This window comes from Symphalangus syndactylus, chromosome 11 (assembly GCF_028878055.3).
Source record: "Symphalangus syndactylus isolate Jambi chromosome 11, NHGRI_mSymSyn1-v2.1_pri, whole genome shotgun sequence".
Classification (NCBI taxonomy): Eukaryota; Metazoa; Chordata; class Mammalia; order Primates; family Hylobatidae; genus Symphalangus; species Symphalangus syndactylus.
The window spans coordinates 49959639-49986323 of NC_072433.2; the positions used below are offsets into that span (position 1 = coordinate 49959639).

The window sequence follows — 26685 nt, forward strand, 5'->3', positions numbered from 1 at the left end:
GGTGTCACCATTTCAAGTAAAGTGTAGAAACCTTGCCTCCCTTTCTTATTCTTTACCATCTCCTTTTTATAATTGTCTTAAACTTTTCCTTTACATACATACATCTAGAACCATATTAGACAATTTTATGATTTTTGATTCAAATGTCCAACATAATTTAGAACACTCAAGAGAAGGAAACCTTATTGTATTTACCTATATCTTTGCTTAATGAGTTTTTTTTCTTTTTGATGTTCCAAGATCCTCTCTTTTATCATTTCTTTTTTGTTTAGATAACTTCCTTTAGTCATTCTATGAAGATAGGTCTGCTGGTGACAAATTTTCTTCTTTTCCCTTCTTCTGAGAATATCTTGATTTCCTCTTCATTCCTGAAGAATATTTTCACTGGTTATAGGATTCTGGGTTGACAATGTTTTTCTTTTAGCCCTTGAACAATACTGTGTCTCTTTCATCTGGCATCCATGGTCTCTGATGCTGTCAATCACATTTTCTCTCCTATAGGTAAGGCATAAAATTTTCATTGATGCTTTCAGATTTTTGTTTTTAGCTTACACTAGTTTAATTATGATGTATTTTGGCATGGATTTCTTTGAGTTTATCCTGTTTGGGGTCTGCTCAGCTTCTTGAACCTGTAGGCTTGTTATCCAAATCCTGCCAAATTTGCAAGCTTTTAGTCATTATTTCTTCAGGTGTGTTTTTAGCCTCACCCTCTTTCTCTTCTCTTTCCAGAACTCTGATGACATGAATATTGGATCTTTCATTATGTTCCAGCAGAACTTTGGAGCTCTGTTTACTTTTCTTTTTCAGTATGTTTTCTCTGCTATTGGGTAAATTTTATTGTTCTATCTTCCAGTTCACTGATTCTTTCCTCTGTTGTTTTCAGTCTGCTGTTGAGCACATCCACTGAGTTTCTATTTTCGTTATTGTGTTTTTCAGTTCTAAAATTTCCATTTGGTTTTTTATATCATCTACTTCTTTGCTGAGACTTTCATTTTTCGGTGGTTTTATGTGCGTTCATAATTCCTTATCGAAGCATTTTTATCATGGCTGCTTTAAAATCACTGCCAGTTAATTCTATCATTTCTGACATCTTTGTTTTTGCATCTGTTGATTGTCTTATTGTTTTTGACATTTTCCTCATTCTTGGTATGACAAGGGATTTTCAAGTGAAAGTTGGATATTTTTGTATTGTGTTGTGAGACTCTGGGTCTTCTATTTTAACTTGGCTTCTCTGATACTACTACATGAAGGGACAGGGTTGGGGGTAGATGGGCATCATCTTGTTACTGGTGGAGGTAGAAGTCATGGTTCCCACTTGGCCTCCATTGATACCCAAGTTGGGTGGAGGAGCTCCTCATTACTGCTATGTAGGGGTGGGAGGTCTAGCTTCCTACATGGTCTCCACTGGCACTGTGATATATGGGAGTGGTCTTGTTACCACTGGGCAATGGTGAAAGTCTGGAATCTCCACTAGGCCTGCTCTGACTCTGCCCCAGTAGGGAGGGAGTGGTTGTCTTGGCACTGCCAGGTCGGAGTACAAGTCCAGGCTCCTCGTATAGTTTTCACTGACACTGCTGCAGGGAGGGCCTTGTAACTGTGGTTGGTGGGGATGAAAGTCCTGGCTCCTTGCTTGATCTTCTCTGGTACTGCCCCAGTCAAGGTGTGGTACCTGGTTACATCCTTGAGGGAGCAAAAGTTTAGGTTTTTCTCTTGATCTTTGCTGGCATGGGTGAGATTTGGGCCACTGTTTTATGCTGTAGTGTTTACCTGGAATAGAGCTATTATTATCTAAAAGTTTTCTGTCTTTCTAGGTTGCTTAGTCCTTTCATTAGGGCAGCTTTGTTTTAGGTGTATGTCTGTTGGTGTACTGGATTGCTGGCTTCTTCAGCTCCAAGTCTAGGGATTATGAAGCAAAAAGAAAGGAATTTAACCACTGTGTTGGTGTTGTTTCTTGGGTCCTGAGGTCCCTAGCTGGTCTGCCTTCTTCTCTCCACTTTTCTGTCTTATGCTTGTTTTATATATAATGCCCACGGTTTTTGGTCGTACCTAGCAGGAGGAATAGGGACATCTGCTCCATCATCCCAGGAGTGGCAGGCTCCTCAGTTACTTTTTAATTGACAAATTATCTGTACATTTTCATAACATATTTTGAATATGACTTTCATTTGCTACATGACTGCTGGTTTTAATTGTTCTCCTTTACAAATTTTATGTGATTCTTGATAGTTTGATATTTAATTTTAACTATCTTGCTGTAGATAATTTTTAATGTAATCACCCCTAAACCTTTTTTTTACACACAACCCCAAATTGAAAATCTCTTAGAAGAAGGCCCAATTAGCACATTTTTAAAATCCTCTCTACAGAGAGTTAGATTGGTGTATACATATGGTTCGGGCATATGTACAGGGTTAAGTAATCATAAATGTTTTCTCATGGAATACTACTGCTACTAGAAAATTAACTGAACATACATGCAGTAGATGTGTCATCAATGATTATAGCAACTGTTCTTCATCAATGCTGTTGTGTATTAAATTATTCCCAAATGGTTGCTGAAATAACTATAGAGGTTTGAGTGAATTATTTTTGCTTCCCAGAGTGCCTTGCATAGCATTAGGAAAGAAATTCTTATTACTTTTATGTTTTTTGGTGCCATGAGGTGTGAGAGAATAGTGTTATGTTTGATCCTTCTGGTTACTCTGTTTGAATGACATTGTACTGGCTGCTAACGTTAACGTGTGTGGTAGGGAAAGCCATTGTTTCACTCATAGAAATGATTTTTAATTTGGGTGGGGTATTTTAAAACTGGCACGTTTTGGAAAATGTGGGGTCTTGTTTCTATCCTCAAATTACAATATTTTACTTAATTGAAATACTTTTCTCCAACTAATTGAGTATCTGAGAGAATGGTCATTTTGAATAAGTGCATCTTTTGACAAAATTGTTAAATGACCTTTCTTTGGCAGAATCAGAAAACATTTATCTAGAATGAAAAGGTAGAACAAGAATTAACTGTTGGCACTTAGGCAAGTGTGTGTGTGTGTGTGTGTGTGTGTGTGGTTTTGAAAGTGATAAATTGTCAACAACTTGCTAGAAATGGAACAAATGGAAATGTTGATTAAAAATGGCTGATAAAACTTATCTGTAAAATACTTTATCTTTGTGCTGTATATTTGTACTGTGTTAAAGGCTAAGAAGTAATTATAATAAACTCTTATAGTCTTGCCTTTTAAAAACTGATTGTCATTTTCTCAAACTGTGACTCATAGGGTGCCCGTATAGAAATCTACCCTGGGAGTCAGTGCACCCTGAGTGACAATGGGATCCACCACTGCAAGGAAGGGGTCTTCATTAAGGTGAGCATTGGCCAAAACACCCACTTTTCAATGGATAGAATGGCTTCACTTACAAATTATGCTCTATTAAATTGTTGGGTTCTATTTTCTGGTTTTGAAAAACATGAACAGTATACACCTTTTGATAATATCTGTAGTCAGTGATTGGAATCTCTTGTGATAATGCTTTGTTACCTATAGATCTGCAGAAATGACAGAGGAAAGCTGTGTCACTAAGGGCTCAAACTGTGCTACAACATGGAACTAAGCATAGCTTTTCCCCTTTATTTTTAGAATAGTGTGAATACAGAAGATTTTTAAAGCAGGAAATGTTGAATATGACAGTTCCTAGAACATTTGTTTTCATTGCCACAGGACTTCTTAGATGAACATTGTGACATTCCCAAGATATCCACGGTGAATCATATAATACATAATAATGAAGGTTATGGTGCTGTCTCGGTGAAACCTACAGTCTTCTCTGACCTGCAAGAAAATGCTAAAGATGGAACTGAGGTATGTTATATTTAGTAATTTTTAACATAAAAACCAGACATAATTTATTTCAGCATTAAATGCTGATTAAGGATCTGAGTCTTCCTCTCTTCCTTCGAAAAGGTTGTTGGGATATGCTTGGGCATGGAGAGAGAGAAGGTTGATAAAGCCATAACATTATAGAATGTGAAAGAAACTTTCAAGGTCAACTAGTTCAACTGTCATTCAAAGTCTTGATGTTGTGGTTTCTGTGTAGTTCCCTTCTTATCATACTTAGCTTTCAATGAGGGTGGATGTGTGATATCAACGGTGGCTGTGTCTGACAGAATAGCCTTTAGCCATTATCACATTTGCAGATTTCTGGGCAGCCATATTTCCAATGTTTACTTTCCATGGGTTAATGGAAGTTGTAAGCTGCTTCTTAAAAGTTTTAGGCTGGATGTAGTGGCTCCTGCCTGTAATCCCAGCACTTTGGGAGGCTGAGGTGGGAAGATCGCTTAGGGCTAGAAGTTTGAGACCAGCTAGAGCAACATAGCAAGACCTCATCTATAAAAAATTTTAGAAATTAGGAAGGCATGGTGGCACACATCTGTGGTTCCAGCTACTCAGGAGGTAGAAGTAGGAGGATTGCTTGAACCCACGAGTTAAAAGGCTACAGTGACCTATGATTGCACCACTGCACTCCAGCCTGGGTGACAAAGTGAGGCCCTGTCTCTTAAAATAAAAAAAAAAAATCACAGGCTGGGCACGGTGGCTCACGCCTGTAATCCCAGCACTTTGGGAGGCTGAGGCAGGAGAATCGCTTGAACCCAGGAGGTGGAGGTTATCGTGAGCCGAGATCGCGCTATTGCACTCCACCCTGGGCAACAAGAGCGACATTCCATCCAAAAAAAAAAAAAAAAGCCATTAGGACCACATTTAAAATCTTATTATGCGGTGGTTTTCTCTCCTCTCCTCTCCTCTCCTCCTTTCCCCTCCCCTCTCTTCTATTCTCTTTTTTTTTTTTTTGAGACATAGTCTTGCTCTGTCGCCCAGGCTGGAGTGCAGTGGTGTGATCTTGGCTCACCGCAACCTCTGCCTCCCGGGTTCAGGCGATTCTCCTGCCTCAGCTCTTGAGTAGCTGGAACTACATGTGCGTGCTGCCACACCCGGCTATTTTTATCTTTTTTTGTATTTTTAGTAGGGATGGGGTTTCACCATGTTTGCCAGGATGGTCTCGATCTCCTGACCTCATGACTCCCCTGCCTCGGCCTCCCAAAGTGTTAGGATTACAGATGTGAACCACCGCGCCTGGCCTGGTTTTCTTTTACATAAGCCTCTTCCTTTGTTGAAACCATAAGATTTTCCTCACAGTGGAGAATCCTGAAAGCTCCCAGCAGCCAGCAATGAATGAAAGGTGTGGACAGGGCTGCCAGCAGGGCGGGGCCTGGTGAGCCACGTGACTGGGCTCCCACATCACAATGGGGGCGGGGGCGCGTGGAAGGGACTCTGGGCCTGATTGGTTCCTGGGAAGGAGGAGGGAGCTCTGCCGGTTGTCAGGGCAACCTCCTTCAGTTGGTGGGAAGCAGTGGAAGGAGGAGGAGCTCCCTCTGTGCTCTCTTCCTCGCAATTACAGCTTGTTACATCTAGACCCATTCTAAATAAACCAAGCAGGTTCCCAAGGGACCCTTGCAGACAAGTCAGCTGAGGGGAGGCATCTGAGGCGAGGTGCAGGCTGCTAGTGGGGTGCAGCCCCATTGCCAGGGGCTGGCCTGCCAGCGTACCTTTCCTGGGAAGAGGTGGAGGAAGTGCTGAGCTCTGCAGACTTGGAAGCAAGGGAGGGCCAAAGCTGCTGGAGAGGAGCCGAGCTACCCCATGGGGAACACGCTGAGCTGTTGCTTGTGCACCAACGCCAGCCCCAAGCGGGGCCAGCACAGGAGGTCTGGGGAGCTGTCCTGCAGCGCTGACATCTATGAGGCAGCATCAAGCAAAGGTGCAGGCCAAGGCAGAGAGGAGTGTAGCCGCCACAGATGGAACATGCTGCTCCCTAATGCCAGCCCCAAGCAAAGACAGCGCAGGGTGCGGTGGGCGGAACCACTCTGCAGCTGTAACATCAGGGAGGTGGAGGTGGCAGTAGCACCACACCCCACTGCTGTGGAGCCTGCCCCGTCGGATTTCGGAGCCCAAGAGGGCCATGACCTGCAGCACATCAGCGACCAGGAGATGCCCAAATGTAAGGAGGCAGCTGATACTGTTTTCCCTCAGGCGCGCCTCTGGCCGCCACTGACCCAAGGTCCCCCCTAGAGGCATCCACAGCCTTGGGTTCCTTCCTGCTGCCCCTAGCCAGCTTTCCTAGGCCCAGGGACCGGACCAGGCAGGAGGACTGGCCTTGCTTCATGCCTGCCTGCCCCCACCCCTCATTCTTTTTCCCTGCAGCATCTGGTGGTTTCTCTCCTCCTCCCTGCCCCAGTGCCCAGTTCTGGCCCCTTTCTCATCTCCCCAGGCTGGCCAAAAACTAAGTTTTCAAAATAGCAAATGTACGCTACAGATTTCATTCCTATGGTGGAAGTGTCTTACAGCTCTTCTGTTTAAACTTTGGTTGGCCTCTTGATTTATTTAAACGTTAGAATAATTAAGCTTCATGATGAATGTGCCTTTGTAACTGGAAAGTACTGTACTCTTGGAATATTCAAAAATCGTGAAAGAATGAACAAAGATAGTATGTGAATGAGTTGTACCTTTATACACAAAGCATGCAAGTACTTGTGAAAGTTTTTCCTTGTTTGGTGGTGTAAGGTAAGCCTCTGAGTGGTGTTACACACTAGGTAGTAGATGGGCAGTGTTGGAAGAGAGCCCAAAATAGACTCTTTATATCATTCTTTAGGATTTATAACACATTTTCATGTATGTCTCATGTATCACCCTGTCTACAAAAAAAAAAAAAAAAAGGTTAAAACCTAACCAGCTATGGTGGCTTGCACCTATAGTCTCAGCTGCAAGAGGATCACTTGAGCCCAGGAGTTTGAGGCTTCAGTGAGCTATGCTGGCTCCATGGCACCACTGCACCACTCCAGCCCGGGCAACAGAGTGTGACCCTGTCTCTTTACCAAATTGTTTTTTGCCGAAAACAGCTCTTTGTTTTTATATATTTGATATATGGAGCCAGTGTCTGACACTAATTGGCCACAGCATCACTTGCTGCTTGAGACTTTCCCTGAAATGTGCTGAAATAGCAGCATAGAGGAGGGTGGTTCTATTTGATAAGTAGAAGGAGGAGGGCATGTATATGATTCATCTACAAGTTGCATCAGTTTATTTAGGTGCAAGTTTTAGAAAGAAGTCCCAGACACAGCCTGGTTTTATTCCACGTACGTGGAGAACTTCTGTGATTTTCGCATTCTTCAGCAGAATTGGGACATTGTGGCCTTTATTTTCTTTACATTTATTGCTAAAAACTTTTCTCAAGACTGTTAAGAGTGATTAAAATGGATGTGTAGCTTTAAAAAGAGTCTTTTCTACTCATCTAAATTATTACATTTTTCCTTCTTCTTCCTCTGCAGATTTTGCCTCTGACCATCCAAGGGAAAGCACACTCTTCCTGAGAAAATATCAAATGAGTGGTAAGACAATATGGTTTCTTCCTCCAAGCAAAAAACTACAAACTTTCTGTTTTGCGTATTACAGAACATATTTAGAGGAACTCAGATATTAGTTAAAAATGTTTCAACTTTTCATACATTTACTTGTCTTATTTTAATGTGTGACATAATTTCCTTTAGTTGTCACTGTTCATGAACATGCAGACTTTGTGTTTACGCAATTGGTGACATTGTTATCAATGCAATTAATTGGCCACATGATTTAATGTAGTAGTCATGGACTTAGGCCTTTTTCTTCATACGTCTTTGCCATTTTTCCCTTGCTCCAAAGAGTCCATTTTAATGATGAGTGATAGGATTTAGGCTACAGGTTGGATTTCACTTGAACAAATGAAAAGAATCCATTGTTCTAGATTGGATCTGTGATTTTGGCCTCTTTTTTACACAGTGCTCTAACCACATGAGCCTATCACATCCATGTTCAGAGAGCCTATCACATCCATTCTCAGAACTTATTCATTCAAATGTAATGGAAATGTAAATATGGCCTGTGCCATTTTCCAGATTAGCCTTAGTGTGTGAAACTAGTGTAAATTTTCCACATCCTGCTTGTTTAAGGATGAGAATTAAAACTGTAGGAGTTTTCTGTACTCCTGCTTATTTTTTGTAACATTCTGCTAAATCTTACTTTATTTTCAAAAAAAAGCCATACACCATGTTTAGTTATTTTCAACAGCAAGAATACAAGAAGTGGGGATTCTATAATAACATCTGAAGTAATGCAGCACAATAAAAAGTGGGTTTCTCCCCTGCGTTTTCATAGTTTGTGTGGACTTTGCCTGTCTTGAGCTGGTAACTTCTGGTTAGGATTGTTATATTTCTCAGTTTCTTCCAGAACCATGGGCTTCTCACACATAGAGTGCATGGAAGTGGAAGAAAACCTACCCCGTGTCCTCGTCTCTTCAGCAGTGAGAAATGTGTGTCAGTGAGACCAGTTCAACTTCAAAGGAGGAGGCATTGTGGAGAACAAAGTGTGGCCCAAGTCCCCCTTGTAGCTTTTATTCTTTGGACCTGTGTTAGAACAAAATGATTTTCTGTGCTGAGGATACCATGTTCAATTATGTTAGACACTCATTTTAACATCTGAGTTTAAGAGAGGCTACTTTTCAGTTGTGTAAAGACCCATTTGTTTTTTCAGTAACATATTAGTAGATGACCGATAAGTCCTTTGGGATGCTTGCAGGGATTGTAGTGCATCTAGAGATTGGCTCCTGGCCAGAAATTGGTTCTTAGAGCTGTCAGCTCTATTAGATCCTGGTAATGAAAGTAAGCTATGTGTAAATGTAGAATCAGAAAACACTACAGCCTAGGGGTTCAGATATACAATAGGTAAATTTTTTATTAGCTAAATTTCTCATCTGTCCTGTATTTTGGCATTTCTATGAAGGAATACCTGAGACTGGATAATTTATAAAGAAAAGAGGCTTTATTGACTCACGGTTCTGCAGGCTGCACAGGAAGTGTGGTGCTGCATCTGCTTCTGGCAAGGGCTTCAAGAACCTAATAATCATGGTGGAAGGTGAAGTCACCTCTCACATGGTGAGAGAAGGAGCAAGAGAGAGTGAGAGGTGCCGCCTGCTTTTAAACAAGCAGGTCAGGCCAGGTGTGGTGGCTCATGTCCCTAACTCCAGCACTTTGGGAGGCTGAGGCAGGCAAATCACTTGAGGCCAGAGTCTGAGACCCGCCTTGGCCAACATAGTGAGGCCCTGACTCTACAAAAAATTTAAAAATTAGCCAGGTGTGATGGTGCGTGCTTGCAGCCCCAGCTACTCCGCAGGCTTAGGTGGGAGGATCAGTTGAGCCTAGGAGGTCAAGATTACAGTGAACCATAATCACGGCACTGTACTCCAGCCCGAGCATCAGAGTGAGACCCCATCTCAGAACAACAACAACAACAAAAAGCCAAGAAGATTATGCATGAACTCAGAGCAGGAACTCACTCATTACCAGGGGGATGGTGCTAAGCCATTCATGAGGGATCTGCCCCTGTGATCCAAACACTTCCCCAGCTCCAACACTGGGCACTACATTTCAACATGAGATTTGCAGGGCACACACTTGCCTAATTTGTTTTGCCTTTCCTTATGTACGTGGGGATTCTTTCATATTTGTGTAATAAAATATCTGTTAGGTCAAAAAGTAAAACTATATTTTTAGATTTTACTTTACGAGATTCATCATGCCAGATTATTTAAATTATAAATTCTGTTGGTAAGAATTTTTAAAAAAGGAATTTTATCTCATTTTATATAGTGATAATCAGATAATCAGCAACTACTTTTATTCTATGGTATTTATACCAGAATTGATTAGTTATTTTTTCATTCTTAGTGCAAGAAGAGAGGAGGAGCTCTCACCTATATTATGTAAGTAAGCTTTTGAAAAGTTAAGAAATTAATTGTTTGAATTAAAAGTCTATCTGTCATGATTCTTTAAATATTTAACAGGGAGCCAGTGCTGTCAGCATGATCCTTTTTTGGTGGAATTTCTGAATTTCTTCTATTTTCCTAAGTATCGGATTTATGCAGGAAAGTCTTTAGCTTACTGTGCCCATTTTTAAGGGTGTCTGACATTTAAGTTACACAATTTGGTTGTGATGTATCTGCCTTAAATATTTAATCTTTTGTATTCAAATAAAATTAAAAATAGCTAAGTCCACTTTCTTCAACACTTTCTGCTGACTTCCTGTCATAGCAGGTGAAAGCGTAGCTTCCTCACTCCACTGTGACCTTATTTCTCTCTGTTTCTTCCACCTGTAACACATTTTTAATTAAATCACTAATTGATATTTACATGACTATGGGTATGCACATATTATTCACTGCTGAGTCATATAATATTCTGACTGTGCCTCCTCTTTGTACATCCTTCATTTTTTTCTCTTAAATATTTCTGAAATCTGAACGCTTCTGTACTTCTACCAGATAACCCCCCCTTTTCCTAGCCCGTGATAGCTCATAAAGCCAAATGCGACCATTACCCCCCAGCTGGCCTCTTTGTTTTCATATCCTTCATTATTTTGTGTATGGAATTAATTTTCTGACTATGTTCCTTTGCCTCTTTTTTGACAGCTATTCTTCCCCAAGTGTTGTAACATTTGTCACATGCCTAACAGAAATAATGTTTTATCTACTAAAACATATGTAGCATGTTTTTCTCTTGGAGCAACTTTCCTTGGCCTTTGGTTTTCCTCCTCCAGGATAGATTATGTTTCCCTAGGCTGTCCTGGGCCTGTTTTCCTGGGAGCCCTCTCTGAACTCTTCTGCGCTCACTCACGTTGGATCCCTGACTCCTAGACTGTGCATTGCCCTCTGCCTTGTGTTACTCCCCAGTGGTGCTGGAGCACAGTTTCCGAGGAAAGGCTCATGGACACATATGTATAGAGATCTAGCCTCTCTCAAAACCCCTCCTTTGTTAAAGAGTATAAAATTCTAGAGTGAAAACTAAGTTTCATGGCTCTGAAGACATTTCTCTATTGTGTTTTCATTATACTGTTCTTGAAACTATTGCCTTTGTGTGATGCATCATATGTAACCATTTTTTACATTTCTTGAGCTTTTTAGGATCTTCTCTATTCCTGGGATTCTGAAATTGTACAATACAGCTTCGTGGAGACCTTTTATTTTATTGCGGCCATTAAGCCTGCAGACTATCTCTTTTAGAGAATTTTCTTATTTTCTCTGTTTTATTATTATTATCTTAGTATTCTTATGATTCAGATGTTGGGCCTCTTAGACCAGTATTTCTGCATTGATCTTTAATTTCTTCCCCTCCTATTTTCCAGTTTGTCTTTTATTCTGCTTCTTAGAGATTCTTTGACTTTCTGTGATAATCCTTCTATTGATTTTTTTTTATCTCCTTAAGTGTATTTTAAGATTTTTTTTTTTTTAAAGTTTTGCTCCTGAATTTTTACTGGTCCCAAGACTTCCATTTTCCTGTTGTTTTGATCTCTCATTGAAGGCTTCTCTCCGACGTGTGGTGGTCTTAGGGTTTTTCTGTTTGGAAGCAGGACCTTTGTTCACTAAGGGGTCTCATTGTGGGGATTTGGAGGTCAAGCCAGCTTTTCATTTGGGGGACATCAGTGTATTATATGAGGGTTTGAGCGTATTTTCTTTACAATGGTTCAGTTCTCTTCCAAGAAGGGTCTCCCAGTGTTCTGCCTGGGCAGTGCAAGCATGGCTGCTGGCTTTCTAGAAGCAGGGTTGAGAAGGAAGGTGGAGTTTCCCTTTGTGTGTGCAATTTAATCCCATTTCCTAGGTTTCAGCCCTAGTAGCTCTGAGCCCAGAAACCCTCAGGTATAATATATCCAGAGAATGCGCATACATATTCCTTATAAGATGGGAGGGGAGGTGGCCTTGGGGCTCTAAGCACAGCTTTACAGTTGACCTTGCTGGCTTCTGTTGTATATTTCACCCTACCTTCCCAGGTACCCTGTGCTTCTGATTTTGGAGCCTGGGTTGGGTTCTTCAAAACAAAGAAGATTGCTTGTTTCTGTCCAGGTCACTCCCTGTCAGCTCCAAAGTTGTGCTTCCATGGCGGTTGCCGCTCCTCTATCTGCTTTTCACCTTGCAGCATTGACTCAGGATCATCTGCCATCAATCCTGTCTCCTGGTCCTGTGTATAATGTTTTATTTTATGACTAATACTAATGAGATTTCAGAAGGAAGAGAAAATAAATTTCTGGTGAATCCATCATACTTAATCCAAATTTAGAACCCATATGTAAGCGTAAATCTAAGTTTAAATTCAACATAATTATGACATTAATTCAGACAATTTCTATTTATACCTCCAATAAGCATATTACACTTTTCCACTCAGGCCTTTGTGTAAGAATTCTATTCAAACTCCATACATGCCATGTGGTCCCATTGCTGTGCAACATAGATGGAGCTGTTTTTGTTAGCACACAAGGTGTTAGAAATTTTTAAGTCAGCTGAAAGTCATTATCTAAAAAGTAGCTGAAACATGTCTTGTAAAAAAATGGGGAGAAAAAAGTGATCTTGAGAGTTGAGCATGGTAACTCACACCTGTGTCCCAGCACTTTGAGAGGCTGAGGCACGCAGATTACTTGAGGCCAGGAGTTCGAGAACAGCCTGGCCAAAATTAGCCTGGCATGATGGTGCTCACTTGTATTTCCAGCTACACAGGAGGCTGAGGTGGGAGAATTGGTTGAACTTGGGAGGCGGAGGTTGCAGTGAGCTGAGTTCAGGCCACTGCACTCCAGGGTGGGAAACAGAGCAAGACTTCCAAAAAAAAAAAAAAAAAAACCACAGACCAATATATGTTCCTTATATGAAATTTTAAATAGAACAAAATGGGGACAGCTATCACCTAAAGCTGTACCAACTAGTCTATGTTTTGGTGCATCTTTTTTCTGTTCTTTTTAGTCTCATATATGGATGTTTCCTCAGAAACAACTTTTGTTATGGCGTAGTATTATGCTGTATCACCCCTAATAGTAGTGACTTTAAGGGATACCTTCTTTGACTTTGAATGAAAGTATCTCAATGAGTCCATTTTCATTTTTCATGCTATATTTGTTTTTTGAGGCAATAATAGTATGTACATTGACACACATACACTGTTAATGTAAAGTATATACGTTAATAGAATAGCTTAAGAGACATAAGAGTTCAGCTAGAGTTAAAACATTTCTGCCTTGAAGGAGAATTTGGTCCTTCAAATAGTAATATTGTTCAAAAACATCTGGGATTTTTGTTAAGTAGTAAGTGAATTTATAGTAAAAGGCATCTGAAACAAGCCAAATGTTGTTAAGAAATTATGGATATTTCTGATTATTGGCTACAGGCAATTTTTAAATACTCTGTACTTTTATAAACTACCATTAGATCTTCTCCCTACCCTGTCTTTCACGTACTTGTGGGAGACCCTGATGGAAGAGTGTGATAACATGATGTAGACAAGCATATCCCAATAGGAGGAAGGAAGGCTCATCTGAGTTATTTTTTTAAAGCTACAGTAATTGGTATTTTGTGGTTTTAAATAATGCTGTTGATCTCTTCAACTATTTGGTAACTAGGATTTGGTTACTGCCATTATTTTTCAGAAAGAGCATTTTTCTTTCATTTAGACGAAGTCTTGTTCTGTCACGCAGGCTGGAATGCGGTGGCATGAGCTCAGCTCACTGCAACCTCCACCTCCCGGGTTCTAGCAATTCTCTGCCTCAGCCTCCTGAGTAGCTGGGATTACAGGCATGCGTGCCACCACACACAGCTAATTTTTGTATTTTTAGTAGAGATGGGGTTTCACCATCTTGGCCAGGCTGGTCTTCAACTCCAGACCTCATCATCCACCCGCCTCAGCCTCCCAAAGTGCTGGGATTACCGGAGTGAGCCACCGCGCCCGGCCAGGAAGAGCATTTTTTTAAACACAGATGAAGCAGTTTCCATATTGACTGTTGCACTCTCGACAAATGAATAGATACTTTTAAAGTGTTTTAGAGATACTTTATTTTCTACAGGGCTCAAAAGGTTCACTGTCACCTCTCTGATAGCACTGCAGATAAATTTTCACCGATTTATAACTGTAGGAAGATTTATCTTCCAAATTGTAACTGATTTAAATAACTTGTCAAGCATTTATTGAACTCCTGAATTTCTCCCACATTCTGTGCTCAGCAGCTGCGGTTAGGAGAGGAAGGGCCCTCCCTCCCCTGGAGAGGCTTACTTTCTCACCAGGGGGATGCTCTGCAGGCAGTTGCCATCATGTAACACACGGTGAATTAGACTGACGAGTACACAAAACCGGAAATATTTTGTGGTGTGGTTGCTGGCAGAGGGATCCCAGAAGGCAGAGGAGGTGAAGCTTGCTGGGACAAGGGGGAAAGAAATAGGTATTCCAGGCAGAGAGCAGCATGAGTGAAGCAGGACAGTGCCATGATGTGTGTGAAATAACTTACAGAATAAAATCAATCAACTTTTGAAATGAATGTATTCTCGGAAGTTCTCATTTGAGTAATGTAATAGCAGTCTTATGTAAACATGAAGTGAAAGTTAAATTCCCGAAGTTGTTTTCATCATCTGATTTCTAGATGTGAGAGAGTCTTAAAGCAGTAGTTTTTCTATCTTCCCCCAAGGAAACAGGCCCAGAGAGACCTATGGCCCCTCACTTGTTTGGTCACTGGGCCGCCCTGGCACACAGGGTCTCTGACTCTAAAACGCTGGTTCCATCATACTGTCTCTTGAATGAGTACACTTAGGATTAGTAACTTAGTGAATGTAGTATTAGGTCTTTACTTACTGCAATAAAAATGCCTCTTGTGCCAATATTATTTAATGTATGACATTTTGTTGTAGTTAGTGAATAAGAAATAGAAAATCTCAGCTGCTTTTTACTGCATAATAAAAAACCATGAAATGTTATTTTAAACTTTTCCCATTATTTAAAAAGGGAGTTCATAATAGAGGCTTGCCAGGTTTGATGATTGGTATCATAGCAAGGGCAGCATTTTATAACCCATTCCTCAAACATCATCTGCGGAAGTTAAGCGCCTCCAATGAGTTTCCCATAGAGCTGCTCACTATACCACACTCAGGCAGGTCACGGGGCATAAGAAATACCTTAATGCTTTATTGTTTGACGTTTTGACTAAGGAAAAAAGCCCATACTTCTGTTGGTTCAGCCTATTGTGACATTTTTCTCTATCTTCCTTCTCCTTCAGATACCTCCATGGCTTCTTGCTAGAAACTACAGCTCACGTTCGACCATATTGCTAGATAACAGCACAGTCAGCCAGCCTGATCTTAGACACACACTAGAAAAGTGAGTACAACGAGGCTGCCAAGGGCTGAGTGACAGACCCCCGTATGCTAAAAGCATCCCGGCCATCTTCTGTCATTTCAGCCATTTGGTTGCCCTTTTCAGCAAGCCGTTTCAGAAATTGATGTCAATTATATATGGATTTCTGGGACCTAAATATGAATTTTCTGTTTCTCTTTTAACTTTAGATGCTGTGTGGTAGAAGGAAAAGCCAGATAGCAAATAAGCAATCCCAGAAAAAGCACATGCATTCATGTTATGATAGTGTTGAACCTAATGGGAAGGAGAGGTGCTTTTTATTGGGGTGTTTCTGGGAAAAATTATTAGTTCTTTATGGGCTACAGGCCCAAGATGATGGGTACTACTTTGGAAACTACTCTTGGATGAAGGAACAGCTTGTCCTCCAGTGGTACCATAGTGTATCTGCATTTAAATTTTCCCATCATGCATGAGCACGTCATAGGCCACAATCATAGATGCCTTTTCAAAACACCCTTGAATGATGGGTTCAAGTGTATTTAAAAAGTCACAACAAAGCCCAGTTCCATTGGAGGTGTCCAGGGAATATTATTAACATCTCCTTAGATTATGAGTGTTGATTTTTGGGAAAACGGTTTGAGAACTACTACCTTAGCCTGTTAATGTCCTTATCCCTAACTTAACTTTCCAGTCTATAAACATGACTAGCTTACAGGCTTTATTTTGTTTCTAATGTACTAGCTTTTTAAGCTAATTTGTCAGTAATTTCCACTTTGATTAAAATTGGGGGGTGGGGGGAGGGGGGAGGGATAGCTAATTTGTCAGTAATTTCCACTTTAATTAAAATTGGGGGTGGGGGGAGGGATGCTAAATGACAAGTTAATGGGTGCAGCACACCAACATGGCACATGGATACATATGTAACAAACCTGCACATTGTGCACGTGTACCCTGAAACTTAAAAGTACAATAATAAAAACAATGGTAAATTTATGATCATAATAATGTTACTTTCCTCTCTCATGTATAACAATTATTGAGATCAAATTCTGTTTCAGCAGGAACTGGACTCCACCTATGTCTAAAGCCCTGAGGTTTGGCCTCTATGGAGTCATCACCTAATGTTTGTATTCAGCCCTAAGTAAAAAGCCACTCTGTTTTGGCTAGAGTCCCTGGTTTCTTCTGATTTCAAAAGATTCTGATGTTTCAGTATGCAATTCAAAAGTAGTTTTTAAGCTTCACCTTGCTTAAACAAGTAGAGATTCTGCTTTTTCTTCCAGCATAGTCTAATTCTTATAAGTTTTTTTTTAAATAGGATTTTTTTTCCTTTTTAGAGATGGAGTTTTCCTGTGTTGGCCAGGCTGGTTTCAAACTCCTGGGCTCAAGCAATCCACCCAGCTCCGCCTCCCAAAGTGCTATGATTACAGGCAGGAGCTACCACGCCCGGCCTAGAAGTTTGTTTTTGAAGTACAGTTAGTTTTAATTTGCTCTCAAATCTTAGAAGGGATCATTTGGTATATTTACTTTTGATGAAATGAAGGTTTATTGAGCAAATTAATACAGCAAATTGGCTTTTTGGAAAGATTTTGAAAAATGTTTTTCATGGTTAGTAGTCCATTGTTCTCAAAGGGATGAGTGAGCCATATTAGAATCACATATACATGTTTCTTCAAAATATATGTCTGCAAACACATGCATCTTCCCAGCTCCACATTCCCTCCATCTCTGGGCACTCAGAAGCCTTTTAGAAAAACGTTTAAGTACGTGAGGCATCATTATATGGATAAAAGCATCCCAGATGATTCTGACCTTAACCCTAACTCAGTCATTCCCAAACTTTGCTGCACATTGGAATCACCTGGGGAACTTTGCCAACAACCCTGATGCCCAAATCGTACCCAGTGCAAATTAAATCAGAATGTCTCCAGCTGGCAGTAAGGCTGTTTTTAAAGCTCCTTGGGTGATCCAGTGTGCAGCAAACATGGGGGCCACTGCTTCCTTTGCGTGGAGGATTGATGGTTCTCACGTATAAATTACACGTTTTCCCTGTCATTTGCTCTCCTGTCTACCCATAGAGCCTTTCGTCTGTGCAAGTCATTTCTACGTATGTGTGCATATGCTTAAATTTAAACCGTACCATAGTGTTTCGTGAACACCTGCAGTTCACAAAAGCACTATGTGGAGACTTTGGGCATTAAATCAGTTTGAAGCCTTGGTTCTCTTATTTGTAAAATGGGTGGTTCATGGAGTGTCATGTAAGGTTCAGTGGTCTTTTCAGCATGTAACTTCAAATTCTGTGATTTTGAAATCAATTTGGAGATGAAACTGTTTGAGGCACTATGGAAATATCCATCTTAGATACTAATAATGTTCTAAGGCCTACTTTTTACAACTCAAATTTGCCTTCTCAAATTATTCTGAGCCTCATTTTAAATGCTGAGGGCAAATGGAAGCACAGAACTTATCCAAGAGAAGCCCCTGTTTGCTGCCACACAACATCTGAGGATGACTTAGGACCACAGTAACATACATCTGAAGAGTTGTATTTGTTCACTAATATTTTGTTTAAACGAATGTGGAAATACCTGTCATGAACATTGTATGGTGCAGTGTTACACTGTGTGTTTAGTGCTGCTTATATCAGGATAGCTAAAAGTGTCATTAATTTTGTGTGCATTATGTTTACTAATTTTCTGCTAATAATTATGCATAGGTGATTTTAAATTACTTTATTTGGTATAAAGCACATTCATTATGTGCTTTTATGGAAATAATGACAAATGGGTGAGTAGGTGATGGTGAACTAAATCAGCTGAAATGCAGGGCTTAGCCACTTATAAAGCAAAACATTACTATATGGCCTAAATAGAAGCATATGTACACATAGATGTAAGTGACTTGCACAGGATGAAAGGTTCTATGGATAGAAGAGCAAATGACAGGGAAAATATGTAATTATTTATATATACTAACCATCAGCAGAAACTTCTTCTAACAGCATATTGCCTAGCATTTTGGTTCTCCTATTTTCACTATAAAGCCAGAGAGCTAAAACAAAAGAAAAGTGCTCATACAGTACTGTTTCGAACAAGATGATTTCAGGGCCACTGAGAGGGTTCCCTCCTCCCCCTTTTAAAAACATATCTTCAGGCCAAACAAATGATAAAATCAGTTCTTACAAATATATTTTTCCCTCCACAGTGTGACTTTGGCAATATATTACAGCATAAAGCACAGGTGAGCTCTTTGAAAACCTGCCTTGTTACTCTAGCTCATCACTTTGTATAATAGGACACACGCTGTTAGGTCATAACTATAGACATAAGCTGTAGAGTGCTTATTTTACAGTATTAAAGTGAATCATTTGTGGGTTTTTGTAAGACTCTTTTACCTCTTAAATTATCGAGGGTCTCAAAGTGTATTTTTTAATGTCTTGTTTGCAATTTATTGTAAAGAAGAAAGAAAAAGATGAACTAGCCTCATGCAAATATATAGTAGAAAAAATGTGTATTTTTAAAGCTTTCAGGTAATTGTGGGTATTCTTTAGCCACACCAAAACTTCACAAGTGCTGATTTATTAAAGTAGTTATAATGGGATTGTACATATCAATGAATTTCTTCCACTAATACTCACTGATCTTTCTTGTACAATAAATGGATCTTTCCCCTTACCAGCTTTTATAATATTATGCATTGGCTATTTGGAAAATATTAATTCATGTTCATCTCTAGTGTCAAAAACTCACTTTCATTAGTATCACCATGATTATAAAAATGTCTTCAAATATTGAGATGCTGTCAAGCTCACAGTAGTAGATATGAGTTTTCCAAGTCCTGATTTTAGCTTGAAAGCGTTAGCTTTATTATACACAACAAATACTTGTTATTTTCCTTGAAATGACAGACTCACTTGACTTCTTTTTGAGAATGATAGTCAGTCATACTTTCAGATAGAAATGGTGTTCTGTGAAAAATTGGCTTGTTCAGCTCACAATTAAATCACAAGTGCTTTTCTTTAATACGACCATACTTCAGTATGCAGAAGTGCTTTATGTGAACTTCCTAGTTAGAATACTAAAAAGAGATTTCAGGATTTAATAACACCATGAATTTTTACTGTTTCATCAAGGACATTCTTAAGTGAAGCTGGCTACTTTAACAAAAACTGCAAGGGACAGTGAAGAGTGGAATGAATACTAGTATAATTTGGTACTACAGCCTTTATTCATACTGAGAAACCAGCAGTTTTACCCACTTTTGCTTTTATGCAATCATTAAAAGTGTTGAACAGTGAGAAAGCAAGCAATGTCTTAATACTTTTAGAAAGTAATAAATTATTCTTATGTTTCATTTTCAATCAGTTTGTCAGGTTGAATTAGTATTCTTATAAGAACATTTAGCGCCATAGGTGGTGGTTGACATCTGTAATCCCAGCACTTGGGGAGGCCAAGGTGGGAGAATTACTTGGGACCAGGAGTTTGAGACTAGCCTGAGTAATGTGGCAAGACCCCATCTATACTAAAAAAGAATTAAAAATTAGCTGAGCATGGTGGTGTGCACATTTCATCCCAGCTACTTGGGAGGCTGAGGCAGGAGGATCGCTTGAGCCCAGGAGTCAAGCCTGCAGTGAGCCATGTTTGTACCACTGTGCTCCATCCTGGGTGAAAGAAAAAAACCCTGTCTCAAAAAAAAAAAAAAAAAAAAAGTTGTGACATCACGGGCCTTCTAGGGGATCTCAGGGGTCCACAAACCACATTTGAAGAACCACTGGTTTCCTAAATGAGCACACAGTGTGTTAGTTTTTTAAAGTCCATTAAAGACTGGCCTCTTTTAAAATAAAAAGGCAATTAAGTTTGTAACTCAAACGACTTAAACAAATATGATAGATGTATATTACAGGAAGATTGGGGAAATCTGAATCTCATTCACATTTATTAAAAGTTCTAAAAACTTTTTTGGCAACCACCACTGCTTCATAAATTGTTCTTGTGTTCCAGCATGAGGTCAGAGGAGTGAAAATAGATATAATTTATTACCATTGACTGTTAGTGTGGGGTCAATATTTAAAGACAAGTCTGGCTCATCAATGTAGAAAAGACTTCACAGTTCAGGACATTATGTGCTGAAGGAAAAAGAGGTCAAGAAACCCTCTGAAGGCCAGGATCCAAGAGAAAAATTTGCAAAAACTGTTTTGGTGAACAAATTTTAGCAAAGCAAACAAGGTGTATCTCCCTCCACCCTCCATGCCCTACTCCCAGCAGGTACTTTACTGAGATGTTAACAATTCCCGAATTAATTTCGTAAATGCACGTTCTTATTTTATAGATCTGCAAATAGATCTCTGGCTATTTTGGAAGAGCCAATACATCCACTTTCAGTAAGTGTCACTTTCTTTGAGGTTCTATTTTTGTCTCATAGAGTTGTATTTAGTTGATGCTGAAGTCAAAATCACCCACCTTTAAGTCTTCCCTCTGTTGTGTCTAATCATCTTATATAAGGAGTGTTGTCCAGTGGGCATGCTGGAGTAAGAGCTGACTTGCAGCTCGGTTTAATTAGTGCACTCAGGGGAGTAAATATACCATCCAAATAACAAAATGTGTCATTTAAAAAAATAATTTTCTGTAGCACCAAACAATATAAATATTTGTAAATAGTCCTGACAAATATGCACAATCTCTGTGAATAGAACTAGAAAACAATTTAAATTTAAATCAGTTTAAATGCTATAAAAAGTTAAAAACTTCCTTCTTCACATATGATAGCCACAGGGCTACCATAGGGCCTATGTTTGCAGAAAACCAAAAATATTTTAAGGTCCTGCTGTTTATATTTTTAAAATTAAAAGACATCCCATCAGAATTGTTGTAAGGGACACGTGGGCACAAATGTGAACATTGCCATCTTAAGAGTTCTTAAAAAGTTTTCTTGAGTGGATATTTATGTTGCCTTTTTTCCTTCTTTCAGGAAGAGAAGGCTCCAGGGAAATCCTTCGAGCATGATCCCAAATGCAACTGTATTTTCAGATATTTCCATACTCTTTTTCAACTCATGAAACTAACAGCTCCATGTGCAATCGTAGCTTTGGTAAGATATTTCTTATCTATAAAGCATCTTTAACAACTGGTCTCCTACACAGGGTATGGCCGTATTTCTAACTAAAAGTAGATTCCTGGAATTATCATCAGATCTTTTAAGAGAAACCTGTGCAAGCAAAGTAAATACACATATTTGAATTTAATCTTCATTATGGTTTAAAATGATGCCATTGCTTTTCTTATCACAGAATAATTGCTATTAAAGGCAGCAGGAGAGATTTCTGGTTTCTCCTTCAACAGATTCCAATGTAGATCTCAGCTGAGTCCCAGGCCATATTCCCTGGGCACTTCTGATGCATGCTGTGACTGGGAGCTGCTGCTCTGAATGCTTTGTTGTTCCTGCTGACCTCTTGTGCCTGCTCCGTAAATTGCCCAGGAATGTGGTACCAGTAAGACTTGGACACAGGCTTTGCTAGATAGCCTGTTAAGCTGCAGCTGTGTCCTTACCTCTACATCATTCTCAAAGAATCACTGTGGTGAGACTCATTCTGAATAGCAAGTCCTCTTCAGATGGCTGGGATTGGTTTACCCCTCCCTACACTGACCTGTAGAGGAATGTCAACCACACAGCCAGGAGAGAAAAGATACTTAGAGCAGTACCCTCTCCTTTAGCATCTGGCTAGAGCTTAGAAGAGAAGGCTTTTGCTGGGCACCTGCATAGAAACCCCTCCGTGGGCACTGGATGAGATGCAGGCCTCTTCATCGAGCTGCAGGCCGTTTGGAATGCTCAGCACCTGCTGGCAGGAAGCAGGAGTGGAACTTGCAGCTGGAGGGAGAGAGAGAGAGAGCTGATGCTGGGGGGAAAGCTGGATTGGAAGAAGGGGGTGTTCACTGTAGACAGGCTAAATTTGGTGTTCCTGTAAGATAGCAGAGTGGCTGTGTGCAGTCAATATTTGGATCATTGGGACTGCAGCATGAATCTGAACTAGAAATAAGGAATGAAGACTAAGAGCACCTACTCAAGGCTGGGCACAGTGGCTCACACCTGGAATCCCAGCACCTTGGGAGGCTGAGGAAGGCAGATCACCTGAGGTAGATGGATCACCTGAGGTCAGGAGTTCAAGAGCAGCCTGGCCAACATGCTGAAACCCTGTCTACTAAAAAATACAAAAAATTAGCTGGGTGTGGTGGTGGGCACCTGTAATCCCAGCTATTCAGGAGGCTGAGGCAGGAGAATCGCTTGAACGCGGGAGACGGAGGTTGCAGTAAGCCGAGATCGCACCCCTGCTCTCCAGCCTGGGCAACGGGAGCGAAACTGTCTCAAAGAAACAAATGCAGAGAAAGTGTTTAGAATGAAAGTGGAGAAGCCAGGCATGGTGGAACACACCTATAGTCCCATCTACTCAGGAGGCCGAGGCAGGAGAATCCCTTGAGATCAGGAGTTTCTGTCCACCCTGCGCAGCATTGCAAGTCCCCATCTCTAAAAAGGAAAAGAAAAGGAGGACAGAAGATAGCTCTGTAAGGACTACCAGCATGTAAGGGACAAGCCTCCAGTAAAGTGGCTAGAGTGGGAGGAGGAAGAGCAGGAGAGGATAATAAAAGAAGAACAAAGGATGGGAAAGGCTGTGGTCACTGTGCTAAATGTTGCAAGAAGTTGTCTGTTCCATAAACACCCCCTGGATGCCGACCCCGTCCCACTCTTCTAAGTGCTGGGGAAGAGAAGAGGACAGGTTGAACACAGTCCTTGTCTTTATGAGCTTATGTTGTAATGAGGAAAGCATTTTTTTAGGTTATGGAAAATAGCAAAACGATAAAGCGGGATAAAGACAGAGTGACGGGAGGGGCTCACTATTTCAGAAAGGATGATCAGTAAGAGCCTCTCTAGAGAGGTCACATTTGAACAGTGACCTGACTATAAAGCGAGGACGATAAGGAGTGCTGGCATGACAGGTAGTGGGATGAGTGCAAGGACTGAGACAGGAACACATTTCATGTGTGTTCAAGGAACAAACAGCAGGGCCCCGTGTGGTGAGAGGAATGAAGGAAAGAACAGAAGAGATGAGGCTGCACAGGCAGTGCCACAGCTCACAGAGCCCTTTGGCTTGCAGGCCATAAGAAGGAGTTCAACCAGTTTGATGGGGGCACTCATGGTAGATCTTGAGCAGGGGAGTGCAGTGTTCTTAATTTAAGAGGTTATGGCGACTGCTTTGGGGAAAGCAGACCACAGCTGGGAGGAAGGTTAGGGCAGAGAAGAGGACCAAGAAGCAACTAGGGTGATATAGGTGAGCCATTACCCATGGTGGCTCAGAATCTGAAGCAGGCAGCCTACCCGTGAAGGCAGGCATAGAGGGATTGCACACAGATTGGAACAGGGTAACTCACACGTAAGTATTAGTCCCCAGGAGCTAGGCCAATGGCCATTCCCTGGACAAGATTAAGGCCAGCTTGGGGAGTGGAGCCTTAGGGTGAAGGGCTCTGGTTTGTAGGCGTCAAGACTCCAAGGACCTTGGCAAGAGGAGTCTCGGCAAGTGATGGGGATGGGTGAGGTGGGTTAATGAGAGATGGGAGGTGAGGAGCTGGCAACAGGGCCTGATGCTGTAAGCAAATGAGAGGATGCACCTGGGGAGCTGTGGGGAGCAGGATGGGAACAGGAAACACATTTGTATTGGGGGAAATCTCTGGCAGAGAGGGAGAAAGTCTTCAAGAAGAGGTAATTTGGACAAAAGTATTCTGTAACTGTGGGATGGGATCCACCGTGCTGACAGAAGAGTTGGTGTTAAAAAAGGAGATTTCTCACTGACCCAGGAGGGCAAGTGGCATCAGTGAGTGTCAGCAGCTCCAGCTTACCAGTAAAGGTGACAGGAAGTTGAGGGCTCACCAATGCTGTTCAAGTGCTCTCTAATGAATGCTGTGGAGTTGAACCCTGGGAGGGAGGGTCATTCCTAGGATACTCGATAGTGCAGAGTTAGGGTTTCAGGGAGCAGAATCTCTCATAAGAACATATCACGTTCCACAGCCATTTGAGTTTGGAAACACAGTTGAGTTTGGAGAACATTGCCAGATCTGAGCCACCGATTTATCACCTTCGGATGATAAATGAACTCTCTTAAAATGAACTGTTCTCCTTTGGTCTTGATACAAAGACTTCAAGTAGCATAGAGACATACTCTTCTGCAGAGCACCCTCTGGGGTGGCAACGCCTCACAGCTCATGTCTGTAACCTTCACTCAGCTGGTCCTTCACCCATTTCTTTATAGGATAGAGATTGGAAAGATAGAAAATACTTTCTGAGATTGTCTCACAAACTGCTTGGCAGGTTGAGAGGAACCCCAGGGATACAGAGGCCGACAGCTGTCTGTACCTAAAAACCAACCGAATTGACTGAATGCAGATACTGTAGGACAAGAAACGAGTTTTCATGAAGTGATTGTGGAGACATGGAAAATAGGGGCTGTGAGCAGGACCCTCCTTTCACGCACCTGTGTTCCTTAAGAAGGCACTGAATATGGAGATTATTTCTGAGCCACAGAGACCTGCACTTGTCATGCTGTCTGCACGGCAGGCATTGGGAAGTGCTCTTGGCCCGCAGTTCCTCAGCTGGTGTCCCAAGAGTGGGTTAGTTATTGTGAAAAGGAGAAGACAGCAGTGTTCTCAGTATCACTTGGGCGTTACATTTTCAAGCATGGCACACCTGTAAAATTCCTACCTGCCAGCCAGGTGTGACGCTGCACACGGACGGCACTGGAGTGTTTCCTGAACAACCTTAATCCGCACTGGGCCTGAGTTTGTGCTGCCTTTCATGAGTGTGAAGGTGCTAATGGTGCCTCTCTTCATGCCCACAGGGATGTCCAGTCATCCCTGTGACCGAAATTGGGCTGGAAATGTCTATGGGCAGAGTAGCCTGCAGAGGTATCTCAATATGACTGTGATTTGGCCTCTTGCTTTGAGCAAAGTCTCTGCAGAGCATAAGAATAAAAGACACTTACTTTCTGGTCAAAACCAGAAGAAATCTTTCATTCTTAAATGTTCGTATCACCACACTTAAACTGAACTGAAATCAAAGAGCAGTGCTCTATTTTGCAGGTGTACATTGAACGACTTCTAACTAATGCTAACATCGATCTTTGTCCTACTAATTGGAAAAAGATTGTCCTTGGAGCTGTGCTTCTTGCCTCCAAGGTTTGGAGAAATGGTGGTCTGTGGAGTGTGGATGACAGCCAGAATCCCAAGGACATTGCAGTTGAGAACATGTGAGTTTGTAAGGTTTTGGCGAACAGTGTAACCAATTTCCATAACTCATTTGCTCTCCAAGTTAACGTTGTAAAAAATATCTTTATAGGTTTCATTGTGCAGATAAAGGAAATAGGCATAAGACAACAGACTTCTCTCTACCCGGCTTTAGTGTAACAGTTTATATTTTCCGGCATTCATGGGTAGGTCTTGATGTGTTATTGTTGTAATAACCTCCTGGATAAACTGAAAAGTATTTTTCTGATTGTTTTTTGGCAAATCTCTTACAAGTGTCCTATGAGAATGGCACAGTACAGTAAATATCTTTATAGGTTTTTAGAAGCTATCTGCCAGTTTCAGTCCCTTTTTAAAGGGCAAACATCTGGCCTTTGAAATAATTGGCCACACTGTTAAGGTCTTAAGGATTCTGGACTGTGGAGAAGTTTTAGCTTCAACTTAAGTCCCCCATTGTGTAGTTGCTTTTGCTGGTCCTTTCCTCCCCCTTTTATCTGAAGATCTTTTTTTATAGGAACCTTGAGATATGAAGTTAAATAGCCATAGATTCCTGTGCCCTGGCCCCTCCCCACTGGGAGTGTTGCGTGTGCTTGGAAATCAGCCTGATGAGTTAGAACCTCCAACGTTCGCCTGTGGTGTGAAAAGCATTTCTGGGGCAGCTCCCCATGCCCACCACACTCAAGGCTCCATGGGTACTCAGACATCCGCGGCAGCACTCTGGGGTCTGGAGTTGCCCATGACAGTGCAAGGAGCCTTGCAGAGGCATAGGGTTCCTCCCAGATGCACCAACACCACACAGCTTCACCAGGACTGCCTTCCAATCCGGCCTCATGACTGCTGTGAAGGGGTGGGCCCTGGAGCTGGCAGGCAGGGTGAGCAGGGAGGTATTTCCAGAAGAGCCTTCCTGGGTGCCCGCTGGACAGTGAGGACAGCTGTGCAGGCTGCATCTGTGCAAGACAAGGGAGCAGCTCTTTTTCACATTGAGCAGCAGCAGCCCATCAAGATCATTCCAGGCAGTGGCACAAGTTAGTTTTGTGACCTTTCTCCATGACTCCAGATAATACTATCATTCTGAATCACCTCAGTGTATGTCTGCAATTGAAGATACAGTGTCTATTGTAGATATACCTCAGTGTATATCTACATTTAAAAATGACCCCTTTGCGGCTGAGC

At 41.3% G+C, this 26685-nt stretch overlaps 1 protein-coding gene across 1 annotated transcript in view; it reads left to right on the forward strand.

The window, feature by feature from the left end:
- The window catches only part of LOC129492801 (cyclin-Y-like protein 1B), an 89843-nt gene that overhangs the window by 56165 nt on the left and 6993 nt on the right, over positions 1-26685 (forward strand). Inside the window, exons 3-11 of the mRNA XM_063612765.1 lie at positions 3273-3359; positions 3714-3853; positions 7371-7432; positions 9803-9837; positions 15156-15256; positions 18434-18469; positions 20558-20609; positions 21197-21316; positions 25351-25517. Of these exons, the coding sequence (XP_063468835.1) occupies positions 3273-3359; positions 3714-3853; positions 7371-7432; positions 9803-9837; positions 15156-15256; positions 18434-18469; positions 20558-20609; positions 21197-21316; positions 25351-25517 (800 nt within the window). The remainder of the gene's footprint in view (positions 1-3272; positions 3360-3713; positions 3854-7370; positions 7433-9802; positions 9838-15155; positions 15257-18433; positions 18470-20557; positions 20610-21196; positions 21317-25350; positions 25518-26685) is intronic.